Source organism: Aulonocara sp. 'chitande type north' Nkhata Bay, linkage group LG11 (genome assembly GCF_057382095.1).
Source record: "Aulonocara sp. 'chitande type north' Nkhata Bay isolate Kocher_YH1m ecotype deep benthic linkage group LG11, A_spYH_male_GT1.1, whole genome shotgun sequence".
Classification (NCBI taxonomy): Eukaryota; Metazoa; Chordata; class Actinopteri; order Cichliformes; family Cichlidae; genus Aulonocara; species Aulonocara sp. 'chitande type north' Nkhata Bay.
Window position 1 is genome coordinate 38978728 of NC_141354.1, and position 13327 is coordinate 38992054.

The following is a 13327-nucleotide window of genomic DNA, read 5'->3' on the forward strand; positions in this document are numbered from 1 at the left end:
TTTGAGCGTTGAACACTTAGTCCGAAATGCAGCTGCTTGTCTTTTAACAGCTGTTAGAAGTCATGATCACATCACTCCAGTTTCATATGAAGTGGCTGCATTATTAGCTTATTACCTGGTAGCTAACGGTGCCACGAGAGAAAATGAGCGACATCAAGAAAAGAAGCAAAATCTGGAACCGTTTCAATTTCATTAACAGCAGGCAGAGTGTAGAGTCTGCAAGAAAAGGATATCATAGAGAGCCACAAACAACCTGCGCAGGCACCTGAGAGCTGTCCACCCATCAGTGCAAGGGGAAGATAAAACACAGTCAGTTGAGTGTGATATCAATGAAGGTGCCAGTGTGTCAACTGCTGCTGCTGCATCTGGAGCATCTTGCAGTACACACCACAACCACCTAAACCAACCCAGAGCTCTATGAGACCCAGCAAGACAGAACTCAGCTGATAAAGACCTGCAAACATGACTGCACTTTATTTCCAACTATTTTCAGTTGCGGATGTTAAAGGATTCAGAAAAAATATTCATTTTGTGGATAATTTTATATTGTTGTTGATAATAAATTAACTAAAGCAACAAAACAACCTGAAGAGCCGGTTGTGAGCTGAAAGAGCCGGCTCCCTAAACCCCCCAGAATTCCCATCACTAGTGCCGGTGTTTCCAGATGAGTCTTCAATCCCGCCCACTCACATTTCAAAATTATCAACTGCAGACGAGTGGGCGGAGCTTCATATCTGACAGGAAATTACCTCACTTCTTTATTAGAAGAAAAGAAAATTTGAAAACATTTTAAATGTAAATAAAACACTCACATTTTTTAAATGCCCAACAAATTCATTATTTTTAAATCAAATTGTTTTTTTAAATGTTTAAAATGTTTATGTAATGTTTGAAAGAGGAAATAAAAACAACAACAAAGCAATGAAACAAAAACGTCGAGGCCATTTTACTTTTATTCCTTTGTCTCCTCAGAATCAGTCCAGCTGTTATGTCAGACTAATGTCTTTATGTTTGGGGTCAAACTGACCTGAAACCTTCCAAACATGACTGCCATATCATTTAAATAAATCAGTAAATTAACTTAATTTTTTAAGTAGCAGGTACTTAATATGCAAAATAGTTGAACTTGTTTAAAAATAATAAGTTAAATTAAACTTAAATTGAACAAAATGCAAAATGAACTAAATGTTTTTTAAAAATCAAGTTTACATTACTTAATTTATTTAAGTACTTTGGGCGTTTGGGTTCACAGTGCGGTGGTCGTGGCACTCCCAGATGGCAGCAGCCTCCCCAACACACCTCAAACACCGAGGTTAAAATATTTGCAGGTGATTTGAATGTTCTGGCTGATTTGTGTAAGCGCAGCATAAAGTCCCATATTTCTTTCCCAAGGAGGTCAAAGTTGCAGCTTCCTGCCATCAGGTGTACAATGAGTTATTGTGCTGATCGACAAAGACTTCCTGGCTGCCGAACAGGCTGGAGCTGCTGGAGCTGACGCCACCGATCGCGGGCAGGTAGGAATGATGGAGGATGGGCAGCTGGACCGACAGGCGGCGCCGCATGCTGACAGAAATCACAGACAGGAAGAGAAGCAGTAAATCTTCTTCCACTTCAAATATTCACGCGCCTCTAATGTGTCATTTTTCTGTTAAATACATTTATTAAGGACACTGATTGGCTTAAGTTTATATTTATGCAAGAAAACTGCACTGAAATTTGGAAAATGTCATTATTCACAGAAATATGTTCATCTTCAGATGAGGACAGGGCGCTGTGGGAATGCGACTAAGTAACCCCAGCAGAAGGGGTTACATGAAGGGGATCTCTGGAATATTTGATACCCGACATGCAAACTGACGGCGAAACATCTGGTAACTCGGTGTACAGACATCGGCAAGATGTAAACGCTGTCACAAGTAGAGGTCGATAAGGTACAACACAAATTCTACAGCAAGGGGGAGCCAGTGTTCACAGAGATGCTTGATGAACAGTCACAAGGAGTAGCATCGAGAAGGAAACTAGAGGCCACGATCAAGGTAGAACGGAGCAATTTCGTCAGCTATCAGAGCTGCAGAAAGGTGTGATGAAGAAAAGGACACCTAAGAAGTACAGCAAGCAGTCCATACCTGAGGCCTTGGAAACTGCCAAGCAAAGACTCACAGCTTTGGCTAAAGCGGTGCGCCAGAGAGATGGAAGGCAGGAGAATAAACCAGCTGTTCTCCACAGACCCGTCCAAGGTGTACTCTCAGTGGCAGGGGACCAATATGAGAACAACACCACCGAGGCTGGAGAAGGAGCAATACTGGAAGAGTATATGGGTGAAGGACGCAGAACATAACAAGAAGGCCTTAGTGGATCTAAGAGCAGAGCATGGCAACCTCCCTGAACAGGGACCAGTAACCATCACAGTGGCAGACATACCAAAAAGGGTCTCCAGTATGATGAGTTGGACATGACAGACACCTATACTGGCAAAAGAAGCTGACTGCACTCCATTAGCATCAATTAGCACAAACGAACTGCCTGCTAATCAATGAGAGACGCCTGGAATGGCTAACTGAAGGCGGGACACTCCTGATGCCAAAGGAGCCCAGAAGGAACTGGCCCATCCAACTACCGGCCAATAACCTGACTCAGGACCATGTGGAAGAACCTGCGAGGCATCATAGTGGATGAACAGACACATGGCTCAATACGTGGATGGAGAAACACCAGCTACTAGCAGACCGAGCAGTCACCCAAGACTGCAAGACCAGACTGACCAACCTGTGCACTGCCTTGGTTTGACTTCAAGAAGGCCCATGACTCGATGCCCCTCACTGCCTAATGCCAACACCTGTACAAGATCAACGGGACCCTGAGAGCCTTCATCAGGAACTCAATGGGGATGTGGCGTACAACACTAGAGGCCATCTCCAAGCCCATAGCACAAGTCACCATCAAGTGTGGGATCTACCAAGGAGATGCTCTGTCCCCACTGCTGTTCTGCATAGGCCTGAACCCCCTCAGTGAGATCATTAACAAGACTGGCTACGGATACCGACTACGGAACGGAGCAGTTGTCAGCCACCTCCTGTACATGGATGACATCAAGCTGTATGCCAAGAGTGAACGAGACATCGATTCACTGATCCACACTACCAGGCTATACAGCAATGACATTGGATGTCGTTCGGACTGGAGAAGTGTAGTCGGATGGTAACAAAGAGAGGGAAGATACTCTAAACTTCCAGAAGTGCAATCCCATAGACATAGAGGACAGCTACAAGTACCTGGGCATCCCACAGGTAGATGGGAACCATGAAGAGGCCGCTACGAAAGCTGCAACTACCAAGTTCCTGCAGAGGGTCAGGCAGGTCCTGAAATAGACGCCACTAACATCAAAACAAGGAAGCTCCTCACCATGCGTGGAGGGTTTCACCCTAAAGCCAGCACCCTGAGGCTGTACGCTAAGTGAAAAGAAGGACATGGAGGCAGTAAGCGTCACTACCACAGGATGAGACAACTAGCATACACAAGTAAATCAGGAAGATGGCCCCAACCGACCGCGTGCTCAGTGAGCCAAGATCCTGTGGGACTTCCAGATAATGTCAATGTAATTACACATGAGCAAGAAAATGTTTGCTATGTTTCCCTCAGGTGTTTTGTGTGTTGGACTCACTGTTCGGGTGAGTTGATGTCTTTCAGGGTCGAAGCTTCGCTCTCGCTGTTTCTGTTTTTCGCACAGATCTGAGCTTCATGAGTCACTGATCCGATTTCGGCTGCTTCACGGGAAAAATGCTTTTATGTACTTATCAGGAATCACACACTGACAGAGTACATATGTTTAACTCTCAGAGCGAGTGATGATTACCGTGTTTGTCTCTCATCAGACGCTGAAACGTCCCCGATGTCTCAGAAAGCTCCATTCTGATGATTTCTATTTCCACATCCAGCTGCAAACAAACAAACCACACACGTAAAAATGCACATCTGGGAATAAAACATTAAAATCCAACCAATATTTAATGAAGCGCAGACAGCGACAGAGACAGACTGTCTCAGTGAAGCTCCATTTAAGTAGTTAAACACGCTTAAGCCTATAATTTGCTATAGCTCCGCCTCTCTACTCCACCACAGTGAGTTTTAAATAACAGATCAAAGTCCAGATGTTCAACTTTAATTTAAGGAATTAAAAAAAAAACTTTGCATGAACTGTTTAGTAATTAGAGACATTTTCTTACACCGATCTCTGTTTTCAGAGGCAGTGCAGGTTCTTCCTGCAGCACCTTCAGCTGGTTTGTGTGTCTCTGCCTTCATTTTTGTATTTAATAACTCTACTGCACTAAGAACATCTGGATGACTTGCATATGGAAGAAAACCCCATTTCATGCCGTGAGAAACTCTTGGGTTGCTTTGTGCAGTTTGATTTGCTCGTTATCCACGTGCACTGTGAAGCTCTGTGTGAATGTGAGCAGAGAGTTCAGCCCACTGCTTCGGTCACATCAGCAGTAATCAGCAGTGAGCTGGCTCCAGGCAGCCATGCATGCCCGTATCATCACGCTGCCTCCGCCATCGTGAGTGTAACCAGCCTTTTGCAGCTTGCTGTGAACTTCATGAAGCTGTTTCCTGCTTGTAGACTCGGACAATGACACGCCACCTCTTTCAAAGTGTTCTTGGCTTGGTTACATTTTGTGATGTTTGTGTATGAAAGCGATAAAATACTATTTCAACACTTTGAATAAACATCAGTGATTTTATCTGCTTCATTTCCCCTGACATAACAGGATCAAAGTGAAGCTGCTCATTGGTCCAGTAAAGTTTAACTCTCAGCATCAGTGACTGTGTATAAACAGTTTAAGCAATATTTGAAACCCCTTGAATTCAAAGTGGAAGCCTGCACTTCACTCACGTCTTCATTATTAGATTTAAAATCCACGTGTGGTAGAAGTTTTTGATAGTTTTGATTGTGTACAGATGCAAAACGACAAAAACTGTCTTTGTCCAACTAATTATGGATCTAAGTGGAAGTGGAGAAAAAGCTCGCCAAATCTTCAAACTACATCAAATTTAATTTGAAGGAAGGAAAAACAGGCGTCGGTTATAAAACTGTTCCTTCTGTGTTGTGCTTCTATTCTCTCGCTGCAGCTGACTGTTCACAAAGGCAGGTGTAACGCTTCACCTGTGCACTTTCACTCCTGAGCTGCTGATTCAACCTGCTCAGCTGATCTTCATCTTCCTGTGCAGCATCACCCTGCAGCCCGGACGCCCGCTGCAGGCCGCCGCCGCCGCTCCAGCACACAAACACAATCTGCAAGTAGACAAAGGTCAGTCATCATCGTTCATGTGTGATGAAGGAGGAGCCACGAAAACAGCGGTGTCTGCATCTGTCTGCGACCTAACAGCTGACTGCCCTTCAGCCTGTCATGGCCTCCTGTTGGGTAACATTTGCTCATTGCCATAGAAAACAAGCAAGAGTCCAACACGCAGCATCGGTCCTGCCAGATGTGCAGCATCTGTTGGTGTGACCTAAACTGCGGACATCTCTCGATCGTGAGTCTTTTACCCTCAGCGGGTTTGCGTTTGACTCAAAGTCTAAATGAAAGAATGAAAATACGAGGCGTGACGCTGACCTTCGGTCCAAACCACCCGCTCAGGATGAAGAGGTTGCAGCAGAGGATGAGGATGCTGCTCACACAGAACTGAACTGGAGGATTGTGGGACATCAGCAGCGATCCCGACACTCCTGACACGCTGAACGCCGTCAGGGCAAACGTGCTCAGCGCCAGGTGTTTGCCGCTGCCCGCCGGCTCGTTGACCTCTGCGGTCCAGATGTTCAGGGCCAGGAAACATCCGAGAAGCTGAAGACAAAACATCAGGTTTTATCAAAGCGCAGAAATCCAGTGACCCTCATGATGAGCTGCTGATGCTCTGATCCTGCAGCTCTGTCTTGGATGGACTCTGTTAAACTTGGATCACAACTGCCATAAAAATCTGGTTTCAATCAGCTGATGATTAACAGTTTTAAAACTGGAAAAGTTACAACATTACTGATATTAGAGCATCTTTGTTATTTTTGTTCTGAAACTTATCACAAAACAAACTCAAACTGAGAAATCTGTGAGATCACAATCACTGATTGGTTTTCTAATTGATTATCAATAAATCAAACCTCTAATTTGTCACACATGTCTCAAAACCAATTACATGGATGCTAATTTATAAAATTCACATTTTAAATATCAGCATAAAAATATTTATTTGCTTTTTTTAAATATATACTACTTGCCCAGGACGAAGTCTATTTTTATGGCATGTGATGAACAGTATGGCCGCATGGGGGTGCTAATGAGGCTACAAACTGTTTTCTTCTTGCTCATTTTTCAGTGAACTGTGCATGTGTTTTAACGTCCAGGAATAGAAATGTTGATGTTAGGAAACTTATGTTCTTATATTTAAAAAAAAAACAATTTGTTTTTTTTAATTATAAATCTTATTTATTGTGATGCTAAAGAGGCTCTGCAAAGATAAAGAAGAAAATAAATAGAGGTAGGACGGCTCAAAAAAGGACTTCTTCCATCTGCAACAATTTATATTTGGTGCTAAGGCTCTGTTCATTGTACATGAGAAGCAGAGGTGGTAAAAAAGAGCAGGAGAGTGGTCCATACAGGGTGTGCCTGTATTATTATTATTAATAATAATAATAATAGTAGTTCTTAAAGATTGCAACTTGGCCTAAACTGCAGCGTAACATCAGATATTTGATAAGGACTTTGAGTCTGACCAGCAGAGGTGCTTTGTATCCATAGACCACAGTGAGCCACAGCTCCATGTTAACACTGCTGCAGCGTTCAGAGTACGGCCGGATGATGACGTCCTCCTCAGCAGCGTCGCCCTGAAAGACCAGAACAGTTGGTTTGCGTCAGTCCACACAAACAAATGATCTTCAGTTTACATCTGCAGCAGGGGCCAGGGTCCACTCAGCAGCAGTAAGGGTGGATATGGATGGATGGACGGACGGACAGACGATGGATGAATTTCTCAAAGCAGTAAAACAGTAAATATATTTTTATTTCTAATTTTCACTAAATCACTGACTGATAAACAATAGTGGTGATGAAAGCTCAGATGCATTTCCCATCAGCCCCTTTGCTGTGATTTACAGTAAATATTTGCATTTAAAGACCTCTGTGTTGTGCTGAAGCACCACCCATCTGAGGGGGTCCAGGATTTGCCAGGAGGTTAAAACAAGCGTGTCCACCAGGAATAACCAGAATAGGACGCAGCCTGCTGACGGCGCTCGGCTCTGCTGTGGGACGTACAGAGAAACAATCAGAAACAAGCCTTCAGGGATTTCATAGTTTTATAGTCTGAGGCTCACAGGAGTTCAGAAACTACGAGCAGACTGTAGCAGCTGATTTACCTTCTGATTGATGCTGGACACCGAGTAGACCCTCCACGTTTTAGTGAAGAGCGCAGCGAAGCCCACAGTGTGCCCCACGGCGAGAGTCCACAGACGGACCTGCAGGGCGGGACCCAGAATATCATTTATCATCTCTCACAGTTAGTGAAACCTCCAGCAATCATAAACTGCAGTTCATCTAACATCCAGCTGAGGCAGGAGTGAGGCCAGGTACGCCCCCACCCTCCCACCGTTTAAGGTGTGAATGTGAGGTGAATGGTTGTGTGTCTCTGTGTGCGACAGACTGGCGACCAGTTCAGGGTGTGCCTGCTGGGATGGATGGATAGACAGATATTAAGGAGGAATTTTCATAATTGATTATGATTATTAAATATTTCAAGGAGCCCCGTTCACACATCACAACATACTTTAATCCTTTTTGCATCACCCTGAGCTAAAAACTGCTCTGCGTGTCTTTGTGATTGAGTTAAACTCTCTGGTAAAAACTCCAAACCACGAATACTCGATTTTTCCAGCCTCGTGCTGTTTCTGGGACAGAGCTGTGTGTTTTCAGTTCGCGGTCGCCGTGTAAGACTCAGGTCAGGCGGAACTCACAGAACAAAGAACCCCAAACATCCAGTCCGACAGCGAGGCTTCGTCCAGGCCGGAGAACAGCACCGAGGAGGAGGAGAGCAGGACGCCCAGCAGGAGCAGCTCGTCCTGGGATGCACCGCCCGAGCCGAGCCGCCTGCGGGCAGAGGGCGCTCAGTTTCTCACTGTTTGCTGTAACGTGTCGGTGAACTTACAGACGTCGTACCGGCGTTTGTGGTTGACGATGACGAAGAAAAGGACGATCAGAGCGATGATGACGGTCACACCGGCAGCCGATGATATGACGATGTACAGGAGGAGGCTGATGTGACGGTGCTGCAGAAGGACAGCAGGCTGGTCTGTAGCTGGTCCTGGACCTGCAGCATCAGCACATCTGATCAGTGTTTATCTTTGGTTCATCGTCACCGAGCAGCAGGTCGGCTTTAACGGTGCAATTCACCGCAGCTTTACATTTTAACTCTTCATCTCTTCCAGTTTTGATGCCTTTCAAAATAAAATGTAAGTTTAGTTTCTGACCTTTGAACCTGAGCAGGTGGTGCATCAGGCGGAGTTGTTGGGTGCTGGTATTGAACTCCCCCACCAGGACACCACTGCTGACTGAGCACACACACACATCATGGATTCATCACTGACTGACGGTGATATAGCACGAAATCATTGTTTACATCAAATTAACTTCAGGATCTTTGGCACCTTGAAACTGGAGCAGCTCGATCGACGTCATTCTCTCCCCGTTCCGAAAGAAAACCGGACCCTGAAAGCACAAACATGTTCACGGTGAGGCGAGTTGGTCTTCAAGCCTTTCAGCTGGACGTCTACGCTCTGTTTTGAAAGGCCTGATGACCACGTGTGGTCAGTGACGCTCGTTACTGTGTGTCTGCTCACTGTGACTCCTTCGAACCGCGTGCTCCTCACGGCCTCCAGCAACATCCTCGCCACCTCCTCCTCGCTGACCGTCACGTTCCTCCGAGGGCTGTATTTCTCTCTCTGTTTCGCCGCCTGCATCGCCTGGCTCAGAGCTTTGGCAACGACCCAAACGGCATCATAGGCGAAGGAGTGCAGCGAGCTGACCTCTGACCCCTCCTGGATCAGCTGCCTGAGATAGGAGTCCTGGTAGTCCTGAGGAGTCTGCAGGACAAGGCCACCATTAAAGGACCTGCTTTATTCTAAGGATGATCAAAAGTCCAAAAGTTGTCCTTTGATTAAAGCTCAGTTTGGTTCTTCTCTGTGAAGAGTGCTATATCTAAATAAAAGTTATTATATTTGCATTATTATTACTAGTATTTCAGGCTAACTCTCCATCTGTCCTGCACAGATTCGGGGGGCTGCGAGGAACCTGAAGCCGTAACCTGCAGTTCCACTAATGACCACTTGAGGCCGACTTTGAGTGAGTCAGTGCCCATAAATTTGACTCCCATGTTTTTGGCTTCATTTGTAGATGAAACCCTCACAGTCTGTAGGTTCAGTTTGCTAAAAAGCTCCTCCCTCGTATCCCAGTGTAATCATTTCTCGCTCCAACAGCCAAAAAGCATCAGTGGGGCCATCTTTTGTACCCAGTGTGAGGGAGAGCAGTGGCCTAAAGCCGCTGCCTGCGGCTCTACAAGCCTGACTGTTGCATGTTTGTTTCAAACTGTTTCTGACCCGTCCAGAGACTCCCGGCGTGTTGGCGTTGCCGAGCTCTCGGACCTGCAGCCGGATGGACCCGTCTGCCGCCACCAGGAGGTTGTTGGCCGTACAGCCAGAAAACTTCCACCCCAGCCTCCACCCAGCTGCTCCTCCGCCAGCTACGAGCCACTGGTACCGAGCTCCAAACAGGTTCAGTCTGTACGCCTGAGGAAACAAGACAACAGGCTCGTATTATCCACCAGGTCAGGTCCGTGTCCATCACAGGCTTCTACGCTAAAATCTGGAAAAGCCAGAAATGTTATTACAGAAACCCTGGAAGATTAAAAGGCCCTTAAAGTGTGTCCACATACTTTTGGCTCTGTAGAGTACTTACACAGCAGAACACCTCAGACACAGACTCATCTTCCAGCTGTGCGATGATGATGCGAACGTCCTCATCCTTCAAAATAAGAGCGAGTAATAATCCTTGAGTTTGGGATGAGGCTCAGCTGCTTTGACGGCACTAAGAGACTGAAGTGAGCAAAAGTAAAGGGACGCCTGTACCTTCAGTTTCTTCAGGCGGCCGCAGACGTCTCCAGAGAGGCTTTCTGTGACGGCGACGTGAACGCTGGCTCTCAGCAGCTGTCTGATCAGATCCTTCTTCATCTGCACAAATAAAAGTAGTCGGACGTCTCACAGCTGCTTCGTCATGAGGCTGTTATTCCCTAACATTCATTGTACTGTGAGTACTTCATAAGTGAAAAAACTGCAAGTTCATTTTAAGCCTTAAAGGTTTCCTCAGAGTTCAGATTCCTTCAACTTAAATCGGCCGGTTAGTTTGACCCACATTGAAAATAAGAAACAACATAAAAGGCAGAAGAGACGAAGTACTCACACGTGAATCTGAAAACAAAGAATTTCTTTCTTTAAAAACACGACTAAGATTGTTTTATTATCCACCCCTCCTACTCTGCTGCAGTGGCAGAGCTCATCGTGCTCTCCTGGCTCCTGCTTTTAGATTTTAGTGCAGCTACGATTCAGAGAAATGAAATAAATATAAGAGGCACTGATGATGTTGGTTAAGTCCACGATATCAGAGTTTCATGAAAATCTTCATTATTTCAGAGTCACCATTGTAGACTGTATATAAAAGATGGACATGGCTATTGTGACGTCGGCCCCTGGTTACAACAGCCTGTCTCTGAAGGTTCAGCTGTTTTCATCATTGAGATCTTAGATTTTCTAGGTGGAGGAGAGAGGCCGTGTCCTCCGGCCTCTCACCTCCACCTCGCGCGCTCTCACGGTAAAGGATTGGTAACCAGAATGCAACGCCGCATTAATTCCAGCCCTCCTGACTCTTAGGAGAACCAGCAGGTCATCAGAAAGATGTTCAGTGAGGTCAGAGATCAGGTGCACAGTAGTTTCATGTTCTCACAGGCCGGTAAACGCGCCCCCTGCTGGGCATTAGAAAGAGTGCATGCTTAAGGCTGAAGCTACGCCCCACGTTCACCTCGGAGAGTCTGGGTCCTTCCTGCGTGACCACGCCGACTCTGGTCCACTTGTAGCGCTGCAGCAGCTTCACGGCGGCCTGGTTCAGCGCTCGGTCTGACGGCACCGTGCTGAACAGGTTTCTGTACAACTTCCTGTTGGACAGGCCGGGAGCCGAGGCCGCAAAAGACACCTGGGAAAGCAGAAGTTACCTGTCATATACACGGCTGCATTACGTCACCACTGTGAGGCTGAGGTCAGCACCTGCACCAGGCCGAGCGCCGGAAGAGCGCGAGCGATGAGCGCCGTTACAGGTGGACACACCCCTCCAAACAGCAGCAGGTACTTCGGCCCCGCCCACATGGCATCAAACAGGGCTTTGAGCGCTTTAGCAGGGTCGCACTGGAAGACAGGTGAGAATAGATGTGACACGGGGTCGAGTTCATACATGTTTCAGCTGCGAGAACATGGAGCAGAGGTTCAACGGAAACATCATTCAGCTTTGCAGCACCACCTGTGCCAGGTGTAGGCTTCCAACAATGGACCTGGATATGACCTGAAATATTTTTAGAAGTCCAAAAAGGTTGATTCTGTTCATGTGGACGTTTTCAAACACTTCATCATCACCCAAGTTCCTCAGTCTCAGCTGACCGCAGGTTCTACTGAGTGTCCGCGTCAGCGTGACGGCTGTGAGGTCACTTCCTTTATCATTAATAAGCACATTTTCATGGCCACTGGTCAAAGGTCACGAGCAGCGCTCGCAGATAGCTGGGGAACGGCTCCAGTAACATCACTGAAAACGTCCAGATGAACAGAATTACTTTTGGGACGTCCTCACCTGGATGACGCATCAAGAAACTCTTTGGATAACTTTTCCTTTTCCGTTCAGATCTTTTAGTTGTTTGTTCATTACATGCATGTGGTCGCTTTACAGTCCACATCTGAAAAACGTGCATGTTTGATAGTTTCAGAGATACGAGGCTGAGAGTAAAATCTGCTGCTATGGATCTATTTTTGGTGTATTTATTTATTGATTTCTGTTTTGCTTTGCAGTGTGAAATTCTGCAGTGAAAGAAAAAGAGAATAATAACAGACGTATTTGTTCCAACACGGGAAAAAAGATCAGTTAGAAAATTGCCCATATTTAATAGCCTTTGCAGATAAATAAACACGGGCACAGCTTCGGAGTGAAGCTAACGCTGAACTTCTTTTAACTTTAACTTTCTTTATATGACCAGCAGATGGCGACTCATCTAATTACATAGACGTTTATGAGCTCTGAGCTCAGTAACACTTTCCTGGTCTAAAACACGCTTTTTTAAATTATTGTCCCATTAGAGTTTAAAAAGGACCAGAGAGCAGGAGCTGGAGCCTGGTGAGCACGTGCTGTTGCTCAATCATCTCGTCTGGTTTCAAGAAGCTAAAGCAGTTTTTAGAACAGAGTTGTGTCCCCATAGAGGCAGCGAATCACCGGGTCTGAGACCCACCTGTGAGTCCAGCCGCTGGAGCTGGATCTCGTAGTTCCCCAGCGGTGGCGGTTGTTTCTTTAGGTCCTGCAGAGCCAGTCTTACAGCCGGAGCCACGTCTGCCGTCAGATTCTCTCCGCCCAACCTGGAGTTGCCCGGCATCAGCCACAGCATGGGCAGAGGGTGCCGACCCTGAGCCGGCTCCAGCCCCATCGTCAGCCAGAAGACCAGGAGCAACCCCAACCCCTCCTGTACCCGTCCAAACCGGCCCATTCCCCACTCCGGCCGCAGACGGCTGCAGGAAAACTGAGTAATCCTCTTGTGCTGTGAGCAGCTGAGAGGCTGAGGAGGCCGACCGAAGAGATAAAAGGATCAAGAGCAACACAAGATGCCACCGGGATCACCAGCAGACTGCTCACACACACACACACACACACACACACACAGCTTCAAGCCTGCATGCTGAACTCAGGGAGGCAGATTCAAAGGCTTGTATGGAGAACAGCAGAGTTCAACAAGCTCAGTTTCTCTTTGAATCCACTTCCTGTTTGGTTCTGTGGTCCCGGGTCAGTGTCACTTCCTGTCCCCGCCCTCTTTAGTTTCACTTTTGTTCAGTTACCTGGTCAGCATACACACCTGCCCGGCAGCTGCACTCCTTATGTGCCATCATGTGACCCGGTTTCGTCACCATGCCGACCGCCTCCACCTGCTCGGCTCCTGCTTTGGATTAAAGATTTAGATTTTGTAAATCTGTAAAGGAGACGACAGCTGGCCA

General features: G+C 46.5%; 1 protein-coding gene across 1 annotated transcript; it reads right to left on the reverse strand.

Annotated features, from left to right (window-relative positions):
- Positions 1 to 485: 485 nt before the first annotated feature.
- Positions 486 to 12841, reverse strand: LOC147319837 (gamma-aminobutyric acid type B receptor subunit 2-like). Its single transcript, XM_086312624.1, has 19 exons — positions 12574 to 12841; positions 11351 to 11488; positions 11109 to 11279; positions 10163 to 10264; positions 9993 to 10058; positions 9635 to 9823; positions 8879 to 9121; positions 8687 to 8747; positions 8510 to 8590; positions 8199 to 8349; positions 7997 to 8129; positions 7403 to 7501; positions 7166 to 7288; positions 6764 to 6874; positions 5613 to 5840; positions 5162 to 5290; positions 3854 to 3935; positions 3662 to 3764; positions 486 to 1563 (listed from the first exon to the last, which is right to left on the reverse strand). The coding sequence occupies exons 1-19, from the start codon at positions 12823 to 12825 to the stop codon at positions 1419 to 1421; spliced, it is 2607 nt and encodes an 868-aa protein (XP_086168750.1). The 5' UTR covers positions 12826 to 12841; the 3' UTR covers positions 486 to 1418.
- Between the last annotated feature and the right edge of the window lie 486 nt (positions 12842 to 13327).

Bases quoted from the DNA above. Each gene is read 5' to 3' on its own strand.
- LOC147319837 (XM_086312624.1), bottom strand. From the start codon at position 12,825: ATGGGCCGGTTTGGACGGGTACAGGAGGGGTTGGGGTTGCTCCTGGTC. The intron at 9,122-9,634 runs GTCAGAAACAGT...CTTGTCCTGCAG, and splicing joins CGCCGGGAGTCTCTGGACGG to ACTCCTCAGGACTACCAGGA. The intron at 3,936-5,161 runs GTGAAGCGTTAC...GTTTGTTTGCAG, and splicing joins TCAGGAGTGAAAGTGCACAG to CTGGATGTGGAAATAGAAAT.